At 39.9% G+C, this 18,120-nt stretch overlaps 1 protein-coding gene across 5 annotated transcripts in view; it reads left to right on the plus strand.

Annotated features, from left to right (window-relative positions):
- Window positions 1–18,120, plus strand: part of LOC128378693 (protein shisa-6) — a 101,475-nt gene that overhangs the window by 44,822 nt on the left and 38,533 nt on the right. The window contains exon 4 of one of the 5 annotated variants that reach the window (XM_053338266.1): window positions 14,357–14,381. The exons of the other annotated variants lie outside the window; for them this stretch is intronic. Coding sequence (XP_053194241.1) covers window positions 14,357–14,381 — 25 coding nt within the window. The remainder of the gene's footprint in view (window positions 1–14,356; window positions 14,382–18,120) is intronic. 5 annotated transcript variants of the gene reach the window in all.

Below are 18,120 nucleotides of genomic sequence, written 5' to 3' on the forward strand. Positions count from 1 at the left end.
ATATTTAATTAGAACTCTTTGAATATGTCGCTCAAATATCACGACCTTCAAGAAAACAGCCGTCTTTGTTGCAAAAGCGCCATGGCTGCCTGCGTGCCTTAATCAATTAAATGTGTAAGCTTTTAAGCTCATTCCTCTTGATATCTGTGATATGCATAATAATGACCTCATTACTGCAGGCGACGGCATTGTGTTAGGGGAGATTGGATGCAAAATACACTTTTATCATTTGTAATTTATCCTTCAGAGGGAATGAGGAGGAGAAGTAGGAAAGGAGTGGCGAGAGGAGACTGGAAGGCTGCGACGGAGGAAACCAGACACTGTGAGAAATTGAAACCGGTGTGAGTCATCGCAGGCATAAACGCACATCCAACCACATGTGGCATCTGTGCTATTGGCCCATGGTCGACTGCAAGATGCATGAAAAGTCACAAAGAGATGTCCTCCCTCTACAAATACAACATATGGTCCTTTTCTTTTGTTTTTCAGAGGCTGCAGATAAAAAGGGGGGAAAATATATATTCTTAAAGAGAGAATAGGTTCTTTTCAAACTCCTCTGTTTCCTTTAAACTCTATTTTCAACATTTCTTTCTCCAGTCAAGGTTTCAGTGTAAGGTTTATCTTTTAAAAGGACAATATTCCTGTTTAGATTTGATACTTGGACATGACTCTCCTCTATACAGAGCCCTGAAAAGGCACAGACCGCTCAATATGGAAGCTTATTTTGTCCATGTTGCTGTGATTCTCGGACCAGCTCTACAACATCTCGTCTTTTCTTTAATCCAGATGTGACTTTTCTCATGATAAAAAGACAAGGATGTGAAAAGCACATTGGGCAAAGTGGATAAAGAAAAAAAGAAGCAGCTCCTCATTAAATCCAGTCCAATGTTATCCTAAAAAGAGCCAGTTTCTCCCAGATTTAGGTCTGGATCAAGACTAAAGTGACCTATTTCAGATTTAGTAGATTGTTAAATTAACCGATATGATTTCCTGAGGGAACATTAGAGTTCAGATTACTTCAGATTAATGTTGTCTGTCAGTGAAGTGACATATTTGGACAGAAATAGCACATAAACAATCACCAGCAGACCAGAATGCTTGAAGATGGAGCACAGACTTGCATTGTTATCACATTAAAATCAGCCTGAACTTTTCTTTTATTTAAGTTGATCGGCAGCCATTTATGTAAAAACTCACCACACGTGATTTAAAGAGGGAAACATAAGACCGCATGAATGATATTTTAGATTAAAGAAAACATTCATCCTGAATAAATCTGCAAAAAATGTTCAACGTCAATGAACTGTCTGATGATCAGTTGGATTTCTGGGATATCAGAAATTTTTGATGCAATCCCTCGATCTAATTTCCCACATGGTTGCTTTTAAAAGATGCGTTATTAACTGTAGTGAGCTTGTTTTAATGCTATTGGAGCAGAACTTTACATGCTGTGGTAAAAAAAAACAACTCATATTGTCTTTTTGTCTGCATCTTCCAGACATCTTATAGACATCTGTTCATAGTAGATTTGGGATAAAGACATAGAATTAATGGTAGAGTATATACAGTATCCTTTTGGGACTTTAGGTATAATGATGAAGAGTATGAAGTGAGGACTGTGGATCAGAGAAGAGTCAACAAGTTATTTTCTAAAGACGATGAGTTTCATAAAGCCACTTCGGACACCAAGGATAACTATCATTAGATGCTATAATGTAATTCCTCTTAAAACAGTGACTTTTCAAACAGACCATGACAGTATTAGTTTTAAAAGCAGAAATAATGGGTCTGTTCTAAACCTCATACTTTCCTACTACTCGTACTAACTCTGACGTCATTTGAAGTATGTAGTGTGTTTCAACTGCGTAGTATGTGATTTAGAGTATGTGAGAAGTTCCTGGATGGTTTACTAGATTCTCCAGAAATGCAGAGTATGCATCAAGAGCTGACTACTCACACTCACATTACCCAAGATGCAACGCTACTACTCACACTCACATTACCAAAGATGCAACGCAACTTCTGAAAAAAACCCCAAAATACAAACGTCACAGATCACCAGCTACAGCTACAGCGATGGAATGTTTGCTTCCTGTTTTCAAAATAAAAGCACCAATTCTATCGTTATGGTTTTCTTAATAATAGAAGGTAACGGGTGTTTTATTTTGTGGAAATGACAGGAAGTGCGTTACTCGCTACGGCTAACTCCAAATTCTAGGGAACAAAACTTTAAACGGGTGATATTTGGACAAATTAGCGTCACATTGTGGATCTAAAGGGCTACTTTACTTTCTTCCTAAAAAGGTTAGAAATGTGGATAAAGTGGTTTATTTACAGAGTTAGAGCTAAAATGAAATCAGCTTCAGCCTGATGATTTCAGCTCGGGTAGGAACCAAATGCATTGTGGGTTATCGTGTAGTTTACTACAGTGTAAACGGTCTGCTTACTATCTGGTCCTTTAGTGTGTAGGATGGAAGTATGTAGTATAGAAGTACTGTATGTAGTATAGAAGTATGTAATATGTAGTATGTAGTATGCGGTTTCGAACACAGCCATAGACTCATCTGTCATCTTTTTTGACAACCAGAAGGAAATGCGACCTCACAGAGCACATTTTCGGCTAATACCTGTGTGGACTATTTGTACGTGGAGGATCCAGGTAGAAGCTGAGGTATAACCTTATTCACCGAGGGGCAGCAGCAGACCGTTGACACATTAACAGCAGCTTTAAAAAGCACCGAGTTCTTCCCACTGAGATCATTAGTGAGCTGCCACTCCACACAGCAGCAATAACTCTTCCTCAAAGGCTCTTCACCACGACACAGTCCTTTAATCAACAAGAGATTAACCCACGAGAACTTGGGTTCAGATTCTGACAGGGTGTCTGGCACCAGAATCATCTTTGTTTTATTGGATTGGAGAGCTGTAATAAATGCCGGTGCTAAGACTTGATTTTTTTGGTGCTTTGAGGAGATCAAAACCTTCTAAAAAAAAAGAAAAAGTTGTTGAACCTGTAGTTTTGACTTTGACCTGTCTCTTTTCACTTTGTTCTTTAATATGTTAACCCTCCTGTTGTCCTCCAGTCAAGGAAGGAAGGAAGAAGGGAGGAAGGAAGGAAGGAAGGAAGGAAGGCAGGAAGGGAGGAAAGGAAAGAAGGAAGAAGGAAGGAAGAAGGGAGGAAAGGAAGGAAGGCAGGTAGGATAGAAGGACAGAGGAAAGAAAAAGAGAAGTAGGGAGGGAGGAAAGAAGGAGGGGAGGAAGGAATAAGGAAGGAAAGGAGGGAAGGAAGGAAAAGAGGGAGCCAGGAAGGAAGGAAATGAAAGGAAAGAAGGAAGGAAAGGAGGGAGGAAGGAAGGAGGGAAGGAAAGAAGGAGGGAAGAAAGGGGGATGCAGGAAGTACAGACGGAAGGAAGGAAGGGAGGAAAGAAGAATTAACAACGAGAATGGCATTGTTAGACTCTTCTATTACTACTACTATTATTTTGAATCAAATTTGTCATTTTGGTGCTCATTGATACCATTTCCACAACACATACTTTAATGAATTCCTCTTCTCAAGACCTTGAAGATGCGTTGCGGCATGTCTCGCTCCTTTGTGGCGGGGCGGGGGAGCTTGGGCCCGGTCATCGCAGCTTGCAGCTTTAATAATAATAATTATTATTATGAGCTTCAGGTCTTTCTGAACCACTTTTGTGCTTGAGTAACCAATAAGGTCTCAACATGGTGTTGTATGAGGTTTGCGTTTTCATTTAGCCAAGTCTCCGATATTTTAATACAATGTGGAGTCGTTCTTTAGTCAAAGCTGTGTCTATTTAACCTTAAGGATGAAGTGGTTGGACTCCATGATGGCCACGATGATTTTGTCGATGTAGACTTGGAGTCCTTCTGTTTGTGGAAAGCAATCATGTCTGACTTCTGCATTGGCTATGAGAACGTCTATGAGAAAATGATTCTACTTCTCACTTGATTTATTACCTCAGTAAACACTTTCCTAATAAGTTTATGGCCTCTAGTTCAATACAGCATAATGATCATTTTGTAAATTATGGTTGGAGTAAAATAGACAATAAAACAGGATATGATTTAGGGTGTGACTACCTTCTGATTGACAAGTCACGACCACAGTGACAGCATTGATTAGGTAATGAAAATGATGTATTTTAGTTGTATTTAGTTGCATTATGATGGCTTTAAAAATGGACAGATATATTGTTCTGTCTTTCGTTGTACTGAAAGATCCTATAAGAAGTCAGATGTTCAGTTTTGGTACATTTTGTTTTAATGATTTTAAGCCTGTTCTTCGCTAGCAACCTAACCATAGACTGCAAATGCACAGTGCTAACCCAGCTAGCAGCTAGCATGATGATCAGTTCTACCCTTTTGTCCAAATATGGTCACTTATGGCTACAAAAACCCAAGATGGCATCAGTCAAAATGCAAAGTCGAGGCTTCAAAATGGGGAGCCACAAATCAATCAGAGTGGCTACATCCATTATTGTTTTACAGTCTTGGCACGAAACACAGAATGAGAGTGGATCTCAGCTGCCAGGGAGTCAGACAAGGAGTCCCCCAACACGGGCGCCAATCTAACAGGTATCAGTGTTACCTCGGGGGGGGGGGGGGGGGGGGGGGGGTTCGACCAGGCACAAACACAGCCACAAGCATTCTGTCCACTTTAGGTCATCTTTTTTTATTGACCACACACACGCTTTTACAACATAAACACATTTCCCACTCTTAACGCTCCTGCTCACTTGCCCGGTGTTTCCGGAGGATACACAGTCCAGTTTTCTCAAACAACACAGAATCAATATACAATTAATGTATAACAGAGAGCCGGCGTCCTCCCCCCCCCTACCCCTACCCCCGCCCTCGCTGTCTGTCTCTCTGGTCAGACACCCTACTGCATAACAAAGGGAGAGAGAATAATTAGACAACAGGGTAACACCTGTGCCACTTAGACGAAGGCTGTCAGGACTTCACCACACTTGCAGAATCACAGACTTTGCGGGCGTGTTCCCAGGAAGTGTGCGAGTGCTGAGAGCTGTCCAAATCCACAATCCATCAAGTCCACAAGGGCACGCGAGCAGACTTCAAACGAGAGTCTGCTTGGGGTGCAGCAGACTTCACCAGACCTTGCTTAGAAACCCATAGTCCTGCAGCAATAGGCTATAAAATAACAATGTAAAGAATATTATTAATTATTATTATCAATGATGTAGTGAGGTATAATGTACACACAGTACAGAGTATTAAAACTTTAGGCTTAATATTGTGGATTCATGTATTGTAATCTAAACAGGAAAAGCTTGTTTTTTGTCTGTCTCCAATATAAAATTCCTCAGTTGATGATTTAATATGACTATAATGCTGGTATTGATTCATAGATCATGTAAAGGGGAAATCTCTCTGAGCATTTTGACCAGATTTGTTGAGGGTAAAGCAGCAGACCTCCACATATTAAAACCATTAAGAACCATTCACAAAAATACTTTAAAAATGGAGTTGTAGGCTCAGGAATTTCAGTTTATCACTGGAGAAGAATTTGGAGGTCTGAAATCCTGCCTCGGAGCGTTTTTTTTTTATCCCCTCATTGCTCAGCAGCACCCTCGCAGATTTGACACGATGATGGTGAAACATCATAGCATGCACCAGTGAAGTGTCCGAGGGCTCAAGCCACAGGTCAGACACCACAAATACAGATAGGTATGAGCAAAAAAAAAAAAAAAAAATCAAATGCAGCACTTACACTTCATGAGAAAGGGTTGGCATGCTGGTCTTTATGTGGTAACCATGGCAACATACCTTTCCTTTTTTTCTTTTTTTCTGTAGATGGATTTGCGTGTAGTGTGTAAAAGACTAGAGGGAGGTTAGATATGATGCATATGCACATGGTGTGATATGGACATAAGCCTTGTACGCTGTGTGCATGTTAATGATGGGCCGCGGCTGGAGACGCTGCGCAGCCCTGCGGCGTTCTCCCTCAGTCCGCTGACGAGCTCTCTGTCAGGAGTAGCTGTCGGATTCTTATGAAGAAGAGAGAGAGAAAGAGAGGAGGAGAGGAGGAGAGGTGAGGATGGATAAATGCTTTACAGTCAAGAGAGTTTTAGTTTGTTTGCGGCTGGATTTACCTGGTCAGAGAAAAAAAAAACATCAAAGCTCAGCGTGAACTGCTGAGCAAGCTGTTATTCTCTAGAGGACAGTCTGCTGGCCGGCTGAAAGGATTTAGGGTGTGAAAAAATATTCTCATTACCTCTGGGTTAAAGGGGCATTAAACGATCTTGACTCTTAAAATCCAATGCAAGCTTGAATTTGGCACACCTGGTTGCCAAAACTCCTGATGAATGATGCACCAGAGTCTCCCTGAGTACACTGGTCCAGATCTGGTTACTGACACTGGTCCCGAGCTGAGTGCTGCTAACTGGCTCTGATACTCAGCCCAAGCCAACACCCACCCAACCTTCCCAAATCTGGCAACCATATACAATGTTAACCAGCGTTCACTTGGATTTGGTCCTTCTGTCATTCTCCTTCTGACATTCAGCCACTGTTGGGCCAACTGGAGACTGTTAAATGATATATAACATGTTGATTAGTGAGCTTTACAGATGCTGGTAGGTGGGTTTAAAAAAAAAGTTTGAATAGAGCCGAGGTATATAAGGGAATTTATGAGAATTAATGGGAATTAACTGGAAAATTGGGGTAATTTATTATGATATTTTGACTAAACAACAAAAACTTGAATGCTGAGTAAAATAAATATTCCTTTCTAGAAATCATGTGTGCATGAGATTGAGGAATAGGGGAGATATTAAATGATATATAACATGTTGATTAGCAAGCTTTACAGATGCTGGTAGGTAGGTTTTAAAAAAAAAGTTTAAATAGAGCCAAGGTACCTGTTACAAGGGTATATAAGGGAATTTATGAGAATTAATGGGAATTAACTGCAAATTTTGGGTAATTTATTATGACATTTTGACTTATTTGAACTTTTGATTAGGACTTTAAACTATTATTTCACTGAACAACAAAAGCTTGAATGTTGAGTAAAATAAATATTTCTTTCCAGAAACCATGTATGCATGTGATGGAGGAATGCACAGTGCATCTACTGTAGGAGGTTTGGCCCTGCAGTAAGTATAATGTGCTATGTGCATGTGATAGAGGAATAGGGGAGATATTCAACTGGATTTGCATTAAATCTGGTTGTTTTAACCAAGATTATGCTTTCTAACTACATTTAAGTTCCCTGTTCCCTACAATTTAGTAAATGTCCAGTTTATTTCCGTTAATTCTCATTAACTAAGGCTGGTCAGGGTTTTGAGATTAGCACTCCAGACTGAACTCAGATACACTAAATCTCTATCTTATTTTAAATCTATTCTTAAGATGTATGATTATTATCCAAATGGAGATCACATGGGCCGACTATATGAAACTATCTGACAACATAGAAAAACATGTTATGTATCATATCAAGAGTATGGATGCTTTAACACTTCACTGTTTGTTGTGTGTAATTTATTCAAGGATGAGTCAATCAAACCCTAAATGTCCCTAAATTTGAAAGAAATTAAGATGAGACATATTTTTGGAGGAAATCCAGAGTTTAAAAAGTTAATTGCAGACGGATATACATAAAACTATAATTTGTTTGAACAAGGCTGCAGTTTTTGGCATCGATTCAGTCGCCGGTTGAGAACAATTACATTTCCATCCGAGTCTCCAATTAGTTGAATTGATTCCATCTTAAGCTCAGTCACCAGAGACGACCGGCGCAAACAGAAAAAGGAGGTGATTCGTAATATGGGTCAGTCCTGCCTCTACTCAGAAAGAAAACTTATCTGTTCCATTTTAGCATTAGTTGGAGCACTGTTTGAACTTTTTTATGTTACTTTATTGCCTCTATCGTCACATTTTTATTCCTCACAAAGTAATAATGATTTTTTTTTCATACTATGATATATATACAATAGTGCAGCAAGGTGAAGTGATAGAGAATAGCTGGTGTTGCTTTGTATAATGGAGACCATTACCTGGGCCTACAGGAGCCACAAAGACTATCATGAGTCACATTAGGTTAGACCAGGCTTCTTTCATTGTTCCCCAGGGCCACATTCATCTTGTGACAAGTCACCAAATATTGACTGTAATGGTTACAAATACGGCCTGCACAGTGCAACACTTTACAGCATATATTGTGCTCGCCTGCATAAAGCCAGTTCATTACTGGATTTCATTATATGCGCTGGATAGACTGGGTTATGCTGCAAGAATTGAAAGGCACCAATTTACTTTTAACAATATGCAAGACTCCCCCCTAATCCTTCACTACAGACCTCATCAGTGAAACGGATGGCTGTGAATATAGAGGCTGTGAATCTTTAACTATACCACCGCTCCGTCGTTTTGGTTGTTTTAAAAAACAGCCAGGTTTGTGGGAGCTCTTTGCTGGCAGTGCTAAAATGCAAAGTAGAAGCTCCGGAGCTAATCCCTGGCTCTGCTCTGCTCTGCTCTGCTTTGCTCTGCTCTGCTCAGGTACCTGCTCAGTCATCTGGGTCGCCGTGCAGCAAGTGAGGTGATGACATTTCCAGTTAGGCGAATCCCGCGGTGTCTCGTTTTGTAACTCCGCGTACGTGGAAAGGTTTCACCCGTGCAGCGTGCTACACTCTGAGCCTCGTGTGCTGCCCTAGTTAAAGGGGTATTTTAAGACTTCCCACACGGGTTCATTTGCCCTCGTCTTCTTCTCAAGTTCAGCCTTTTTTTTTTTTTCCTTCTAAAGCATCCTCTAGTGTCAGAGCACAAGAAGAAGACCAAGACCCAGAGTCTAATTGTCAACCATCGTCTTGTTAGAGTGAATAAAGTTGTTAGATGTTGAGTTGTTTGCTTGTTATGAGACTCTGATCCGAGAAGTCCTTAAAATGACAAATAGCTAATTTAAATCACCCACATGAGCACTTACTGAAGTGTCAACACTATGAGCAGGATGACAGGTGTGTCAGTGCTTTTGAAAACCTACAAATTACATTTTTTTGATAATCCAATGTTTGGAAAAGATTGGTGTAAAAAAGAAAAAAAAAGCAACTTGATTAGGATTGAGAAGTCACGTCGTTAAAAAGACATTAGTGTTGAATGTTAGTAGCAGATGAGATGCAAACAGAGTCAGATGCTTTGTCTGTCTCCACCTCGTGCTACTTCCACCTTTACTCCTGATACACATGCATTATTAGTAGTATGATCATAGGTAGGTAGGTAGGTAGGTAGGTAGGTAGGTAGATAGGTAGGTAGATAGATAGATAGATAGATAGATAGATAGATAGATAGATACTTTATTGTCTCCGAAGGGAAGTTTTTCTTGGACTCTAAAGTGCTGAGAAAAGCTGCCTCCATAGTTAAAAAGAACAAAGAAAGTAAAAGTAAAGTTGCACATTTGCACAACAATAAATAATACAATGCTACCTGTTGTCTCAATAAATACATAAATATAATAAGTACACATATTGCACATTCCCACAAAGATGCTTTTCAGGAAAATCTATCTATTAAACTTTGAAATGATAGAAATGTAATTAAATAATGGCTGTAAAATCAAATAAAAATGAGATAAAACAGATAAGAGATGACAACATTTTACAACATGAATACAATAAAATGAAATAAATAGCAGTAATGAAATAATCCAATCAAAAGCCATCAATGCTTAAGAGGTCTTTAATTTAAAGATATCAACATTTCTCAGCTGCTTATGCTACTGTTATATATGTAATATAGTTTAATAGGCTGTTTTCAGTGTCTGATGAAATAACCTCTGCTATAATTTCTCAGCTGAAGACACTTAACGATAAAAATTCAATAATTCTTGATCCATGCTTTTTGACTGAACCTATAGAAGCTGGACGTAAAAACACATCCTGAATATTTTGCAATGAACAAACAGTAACCTCGAGCTCAGATAGAAACATGCATACAGGTGATAGAGGGTCCTTCTGTCAGGTTTTCAAAGACTTGCATACACAATGGACACAGAGCCAAGGCCATGTCCTCCAATATCACCACAGCAGCCATTGTAATGCTCTACCAACCATCAACCGTCACTACTTATAGCACACACAGAGTCTATTCATTAATAATTCATTCATTTATCACGTGTATCTAATTTGTACCGTGACACTTCTGAAGTCACTCTCCTCTTAACACTTTGATTGTGTTTCCAAAATAACAAAGTGTAAGAAGATGTACCTGTAACCATTAAACACCAGGAGGAGAATCCATTTCATTTGTAGCATTCATCTTGAAAATGACTTCTCAAAAGGTGCTTGCAAATAAAAGATAAAATGAAAAGAATTTAAATACAGAGAAATAATGGAATAAGAAAAAAACAGAAGAAAACAGCCAAAAGGAGAATATATATAAAAAGAATAAAAAGCAATTTAAATAACTGTTTACTGTGCATATTTCAACACCATAATATAAATTGCAAGATGTGCAAACTGCAAGAAAGTGAATAACAGTCTGTTTTGACTGTAGCACATCACATAGATACAGTATGTTAATGTAAACACAGTCATACAGGCATTTATACTGGTTGTATCCTGATTTTGATTTTATTATTGAATCATTTGTTTGAACTAAAAGCCTAACTGGAGATAGAAGTTGAAAAATTACCTCCAGCTAGATGCTCTGAATTCGTGTTGCATTGCTTATCTGCCACCTAAAAATAAAGTAAGACATATTGTCACTTCCTGTTGTAGCTCATGTTTTATTTTGAAATTATTCTTCCCTTTGTGTATTTTGTTTGTTTTACTTCCTGTGTATCCCCCTGCCTTAGTTGATTGCTTCATGTGTTTCACCTGTGTTGTCTCACTCACCTGTCTCCTGTTCAGTCATCATCCCATCATGTCTATATAGGCTTTGGGTTTCAGGTCAGTCTTTGTGTGAGTCTCTGTGTTTTGCCCTGTGTAATTTTGTCAGTGTTCATTCGGCTTGTGTGTTTTTCTGTTGAGTTGTTCATTTCTGATTTGGCCAGTAAAGTGCCCATTTCCCGAGACTGTCTGCCTTTTGGGTCCACCCTCTCCACAACCCATGACACATATTCTAGGAATACAAAGTCATTTATTTTTTTCAATGAGTCATTATGGTTTCAATCTTTAAATTCAGACCCTCTAGGAACTGTGCTGGTGGTCATTTTTGGAAATGATTGCTCCCTTAATTCAGATTTGAAGACTTATAGTAGCTTTGATGTCTCTCATATGAGTGTTGATTGACAGTTAGCTCTCTCCCTGGCTCCATAGAGTTGGACTATTGTTACAATATTTCACTAAATTCAATGTTACGGTATTACGATATCTGCCCTGTTAGCACAATTTAGCTAAAGTGGCTAACGTTAGCCCTGGCGTGCACAGCTCTGCGTTTCCAGTAAACAAGCATTAGCATCAATCCGAGAGATAGATGGGAATGTTTCCTGGCTCCAGATGGAAAAGATGGTAGATGGTGCCGACCATAAGATGCAACTCTAGCTCCATTACAAACCAACACCTCGCTACGTCCATCTTTATGTACAAGTTATGGACTGAACGTGAACCAGGTGGATAACGATTTGTGACCGCGACTTGACCCTTTGGCTAACAGAGAGCCCCAAATTCTTCTCAAGTAAAAAGCTTGTGTAGGAAATGGTGAATGTGCAGCTTCAGGCATCGTAGCTGACTCCTGATGTGTGCAGATTTGAAGTATTTCATACCGTGCACTGTGGAAACGGTGATACTTTCAGTATTTTGAGAAGGAAAAGAGTGAAACATTGATTTAGTGATGTGACCAAGCAGTCTCTCACAGTTAACTTTTTTCACTTAGCACCATTTTTTTTATCTTTTGATGTGCTTCAGATGAGTGCAATTTCAGTAATTCTCCACTCATGCAGCACTGAAGTTATTTTAATGGCTTTGCCCGACTTTTGGGGAAATTTAGCATGACATTATTTGAAATCATCTTTCCTGCTGCACTGTGTTATTTGTGCTTCTCTCTCTGTGATGTAATGACTCAGACTCGCTTCTTTTCAGACTGTGATCTCCGCTCTGGTTTCATTCATCAAATAACTGCGAATGTTTGTGCTTGACTGTTTTAATCTACCGAGGTGATAATAGGTTTCGAACCGTGTCAGCAGTAAAGGAGGTGCCCGCCTCTTCATAATGGAGGCTCATTATTTCACATAGTCCTGATCAGCATTTCTGAGACGTTAGTGGAGACCTTTTGTGATTAAATTTTAAATCTCCTCCCTCTTCTATTGTTTGAAGGGCTTTGATCCTGCTGATTTGTCATCTAGATCATTTAAAGTTAATCTACTACCTCTGTCGATTTCAGTTGGCAAACATGCAAATGATTTATAAATGTAGTAGAGTAACACATTGTTTATTGTAGAAAAGGGATGTAACCGGCGTGTCAATCGAAGAAGTGATAAATAATCAAGCAAAATAGATTACAGAGGATATCAGACATTCATTGTTGTAACCTGGTAACTGTCATCAAAATGAGGCCCTATGTTCCCAAAGCCTTATGTTCCCCCATTTCTAATAAATAGGCCCTGTGTTCCCAAAGCCATATGTTCCCCCATTTCTAATAATTAGGCCCTGTGTTCCCTCAGCCCTATGTTCCCCCATTTCTAATAATTAGGCCCGATGTTCCCTCAGCACATGTATGTCCAGTCCCTAATGCACATAACGTGTTTTTGTTTTTCATCTATGAAAATGCTTGAAAGACAGGTGAAATTCTGTAATTTATTATTAGGCTGAGGGAACATAGGGCATAGGGAACATGGGGCTGAGGGAACATGGGGCTGAGGGAACATAGGACTGAGGGAACATAGGGCTGTGGGAACATAGGGCTGTGGGAACATAGGGCTGGGGGAACATAGGACTGAGGGAACATAGGGCTGGGGGAACATAGGACTGAGGGAACATAGGGCTGAGGGAACATAGGGCTGAGGGAACATAGGACTGAGGGAACATAGGGCTGAGGGAACATAGGGCTGAGGGAACATAGGGCTGGGGGAACATAGGGCTGGGGGAACATAGGGCTGGGGGAACATGGGGATGAGGGAACATAGGGCTGTGGGAACATAGAGCTGAGGGAACATAGGGCTGTGGGAACATACGACTGAGGAAACATAGCGATGAGGGAACATAGGGCTGAGGGAACATACGGCTGGGGGAACATAGGGATTGGGGAACATAATGTAGTAGGAACATAGGGATGAGGGAACATAGGCTGAGGGAACATAGGGCTGTGGGAACATAGAGCTGAGGGAACATAGGGCTGTGGGAACATAGGGCTGTGGGAACATAGGGCTGTGGGAACATAGGGCTGTGGGAACATAGTGCTGAGGGAACATAGGACAGTGGGAACATAGGGTAGTAGGAACATAGGGATGAGGGAACATCATGCTGAGGGAACATAGGGCTGAGGGAACATAGGACAGTGGGAACATAGGACAGTAGGAACATAGGGCTTAGGGAACATCATGGAGTAATTTAGCAGGCCTTAAGATTTAACCTCTGAAATGTGATTTTGGTCAGCAATTTTTAAGGGGTGTTAAGTTACTCTTTAAGTGCATACAGGTAGTGAAGATATACAACATGGCCAGACATATGTGAACACCTAAATATTGTACACCCTTATATGATTGTTTGACATCTCATCCTTAAAAAATATGACTATTAACCTGCTACAGCCTCCACTCTTCTGTTTTCAGGCTTCCCATCAGATTTTTAGAACCTGGCTGCAGGCTTTTGCTCCCATTGAGCCACAAGAGCTTTAGCGAGGTTCCAGTTCATCCCAAATTGGAATGACACAATTAAAATTAAAATACCCCTGTATGCTGTAACATTAACCCATATTCTGACCCTTTACAGTATCTCCTTTTATAATTAGTCTCTATGCTGAATTCCTGAACCTCACCTAACGAGTATTGGGTTGCTATATTTCCTAAAACAGGAGAATATAACAGCCATAATTATTTTAATGAATGTTTTTGAATGGCTATTTTTGAGTTTGTGAATAAATATGAGTCAAACCTGCAACATTACGTACAGGAAAATGTACATCAGCTGCAAAAAGTGAAAAAAATTGAAATATTTTTGCAGGTAATTTGAGGAAAAGTCATAATATTTCAGATTGTAGTTGTTGAGATTTCCCAAACAGGAAGTAGGAGGCCTCTGCATACTTTTGGCCATCAGTCAGCAGCAGTTCATTAGTGTTAACCATTAATCCCGTCAGCTCCATGCAGATACACTGATTTATGGTCTATATATATTTAGTTCTGTGCTGCAGCACATCTGTAGCTCTTTGGCTCGCCCATCTTCAGCTACTCTCCGTCATCCTGTTTTGACGTTATGTGTTTCTTTATGAGGAGCAACAACCAACACAGACAGAAGACTCAATGAATTCCAGTCATGCAAAGCCCACTAGGATGTCATAACCCCTGCGAACCCACAGACTGATGCGTCTGGCACCCAAAATGAACAGAAACAGCGAGAGGTGGAAAAACGAGCCACTCTGAGGGCTTGTTAGAGCATCACTCTGTCTTGTGAGAAGTGTCTAGATGTTGTTTGTTCCCGTTCCCCCACCGAGGTGTGTTTTTCTTAACTCCCTTGAACTCTAATTCCTTCAAGCTGATTCATCTCTCACTTTTGCCTAGGCTCACTTTTTATTTAGTTTTCATCTATCAGGTCCTCGAAGTGCAATTTCCTGTTTTTTTAATATAAAGCACTGTCTGTGTGATTGTACAGTGTATTAGCCACGGGTCCATATTTGCAGTAAACACCTTGCAGAGAAATCTTGCCTCTCCTTTCAGATTGAATAATATATTTTAGGTTCATGTAAAAAAAATATATATATTAAAAAAAATGAACATGCACATGGAAAGGGGAAGTGAAGCAGCCTCTTCTTTGGTCTAATTAAAAAGCGAGATATGTTTGGTTAGAGGGGGAGAAAGAAGTAGGGGGGACATGAAAGAAAAGATCAAAATGTGACGGGTGGAAGCTCACTGACAGCAGGAGTCTTCAGATGGAAGAAAAGAGGTAGCAGGAACTTCATTTACTCCACCATGTGAGACACTTGAAGGCACAACAGTGCTTCCAAAAATCAATCTCACAAATTGTTGTTTGATTTCCCCTCTTCATCTCCATCTGTAAATGAATGGCCCGAGGTCTTCTGGTGTACATTCTCGAAATACAAATCATACATAGCTGATTTAGGGTCTTTGTGTGTGTGTGTGTGTGTGTGTGTGTGTGTGTGTGTATACGTGTGTGTGTGTGTGTGTGTGAAGGCTTTTGTATGATTGTGCAGCAGGAACAGAGGCTACCGGGTGTTTTTTTACATCAATTCTGAGTATTTACCGTTGATTCCACACTTCAGGTATTTTGATTCAAGAAGGAAAGTGCCTTTTTTTTTTTTTTTAAAGGGGAGTGTTGTTGAAAGAGGCAGGAGTTAGTAATGGTATTACAAATGTCAATACAGCAGGAGGTGTAAATGTTATTCGTTCACTACTCCTCAGCAAAACAAGCCGTCACGGTGGGATTTGTGTGCTTTTATCGATTGTGCACAAAGTCAGAGCGACCAAATAAAAAGTTGAGTTTTGAGGTAAATAAGGGGACTGTTTTGTTGAAAAGTAGTTGTACTGAAATTAATTGACAAATATTTTGATTCATTATCAAGCACAAATGGCAGTTACAAGACGATTTGCTGTTTTATAAGATTGTAAGTTGAATATTTTGGGATTTTTTTTACTTTTTTTCTCATATTTTATACCCCAAATCAAAACATTATTCATTGCAAACATGAAAAAATTAATTGATAATTAAAAAAAAGCTAATTTCTCGCAAGATTTCAGACCAAGACGAGACTTCCTCTTGAGCGAGATTTGGTTAAACACAATAACAAACAGTCCAGATCACACAAAATATAAGGGAAAGATGTTTTATTCCTTTCTATAATGTTATCAGACATTTATAATACCAATCTAAGCCTATCAGTGGCAAAAACAGACAGTTTTATTGGATTTACAAGGCCGAGGTATTATTGATTACATTGCAGCCTGTTTCGTAGCTGCCTGCTGAAGCGCTCTCGCTCAATACTAGACCAGTTTCAAAAACTGTTGTCCCCATTAGTCACTTAGATACAAAAAAAAAGGTGAAAAAAGGGTCCAGGTGGAAAAAATGCCAAAGTTTTCCTTTAAGAGCTTTAAATACATTTATCACCATGACAACTGAGCGAACCTAATGCACTGGTGACGACAGTAATGTGTTTTGAAAGCTCTTGAGAAAGCTGCAAAGTGGAGAAAGGGTTAACCCTCCTGTTGTCCTTGAGCCAAGGAAGGAAGGGAGGGAGGAAGAAGGAAGGAAGGAAGGAAGGGAGGAAGGGAGTGAGGAAGAAGGAAGGAGGGAGGGAGGAAGGAAGGAAGGAAACGAGGGAGGAAGGAAAGGATGGAAGGAAAGGAGGAAGAAAGGAAGGAAGAAGGAAGGAAAGGAGGGAGGAAGGAAGGGAAGGAAAGGAGGGAGGAAGGAAGAAGGAGGGAGGGAGGAGGAAGGAAGGAGAGAAGGAAGGAAGGAAAGGAGGGAGCAAAGAAGGAAGGAAAGGAGGGAGGGGAGAAGGAAGGAAAGGAGGAAGGAATGAGGAAGGAAGGAGAGAAGGAAGGAAAGGAAGGGAGGAAGGAGGAAAGAAGGGAGGAAAGAAGGAGAGAAGGATGTAAGGAAGGAAAGGAGGGAGGGAGGAAGGAAAGAAGCAAGGAAGGAAGCCCTACAAGTAACATAAAAGGAACATTATCGAATCTCTGGTGGAAACAAACATCACTGAAGATCATTTGATAGATACTGCACAAGTTATATCTATAAAACACAATATAATTTATAATATGATTAGAAGTCTTTGCATTCAAACCAAATTCAGCCCTATATGTGGGGGGGGGGGGGGGGGGGGAAGACCATCTAATACATTCGAGTGGGAGCAATCCAATCCATCATCTGGCATCATATACATGCAACTACATCATCAATCACACCATGATGCTACTTAGTAAGATGAACACTGTGTTTCTGCTGTTAACCTTATAATAGTCATAATAACAAAAGATAAAATGATAACTCTGAAACCCAGAATTTGTAAAATCCTATCTGTGAGTATTACAAAGTGGTGTGCTGTGTTTCTCCATCTGATAAAAAAACCTTTAAATGCATAAATCTGTTACTTGGACTGGATTTCCTGCTTCATATTTCATCGTCTCAGCAGTACCTGAAACAGCAGGAAACCACACCAACGCACATTTTTCAATCTGAATCCCCCGTTAAGTTTCATTGTGGTGTTTCGCTTTTAAGTTGCTTTATAGGGAAAAAAAATAAAAAATCCATCTGCCAAATGACAAGAAATGTGAGTCTGTGCCCACCAGCTCCTGTTGTGTTTTTGCATATCAGGAAACTTATACTATAGTAGAATATGCAGTATTTCCAAACAAGCATGTGGTCTTTGGGGGCAATGCTCTACCTTTTCAGTGAGATGCATTTTATTTCTTTACAAGAACAATTATTTGAAAAATGCATCATGTAAAAAAATCAACTTACGGTAGTTTTAACTCATCTTACACAGAGAATAAGACATAGCTGTGGACCAAAACCCTCCTTTCCTCCTTTCTTTCCTTCCTTCCTTCCTTCTTTCCTTTCCTCCCTTCCTTCCTTCTCTCCTTCCTTCCTACCTCCTTTCCTTCCTTCTTCCTCCCTTCCTTCGTTCTCTCCTTCCTTCCCATCTCCTTTCCTCCCTTCCTTCGTTCTCTCCTTCCTTCCCATCTCCTTTCCTTCCTTCTTCCTCCCTTCCTTCTTTCCTTTCCTCCCTTCCTCCTTTCTTTCTTTTTCCCTCCCTCCCTCCCTCCCTCCCTCCCTCCCATTCTTCCTTCTTCCTCCTTTCCTTCCTTGACTCGAGGACATAAAGCGTATACTATACTAGAATATGCAGTATTTCCAAACAAGCATGTGATCTTTGGGGGATTTTATTTCTTTACAAGCACAATTATTTGAAAAATGCATCATGTAAAAAATCAACTTAAGGTGGTTTTAATGCATCTTACACAGAGAATAAGAC

This window comes from Scomber japonicus, chromosome 18, assembly GCF_027409825.1.
Source record: "Scomber japonicus isolate fScoJap1 chromosome 18, fScoJap1.pri, whole genome shotgun sequence".
Classification (NCBI taxonomy): Eukaryota; Metazoa; Chordata; class Actinopteri; order Scombriformes; family Scombridae; genus Scomber; species Scomber japonicus.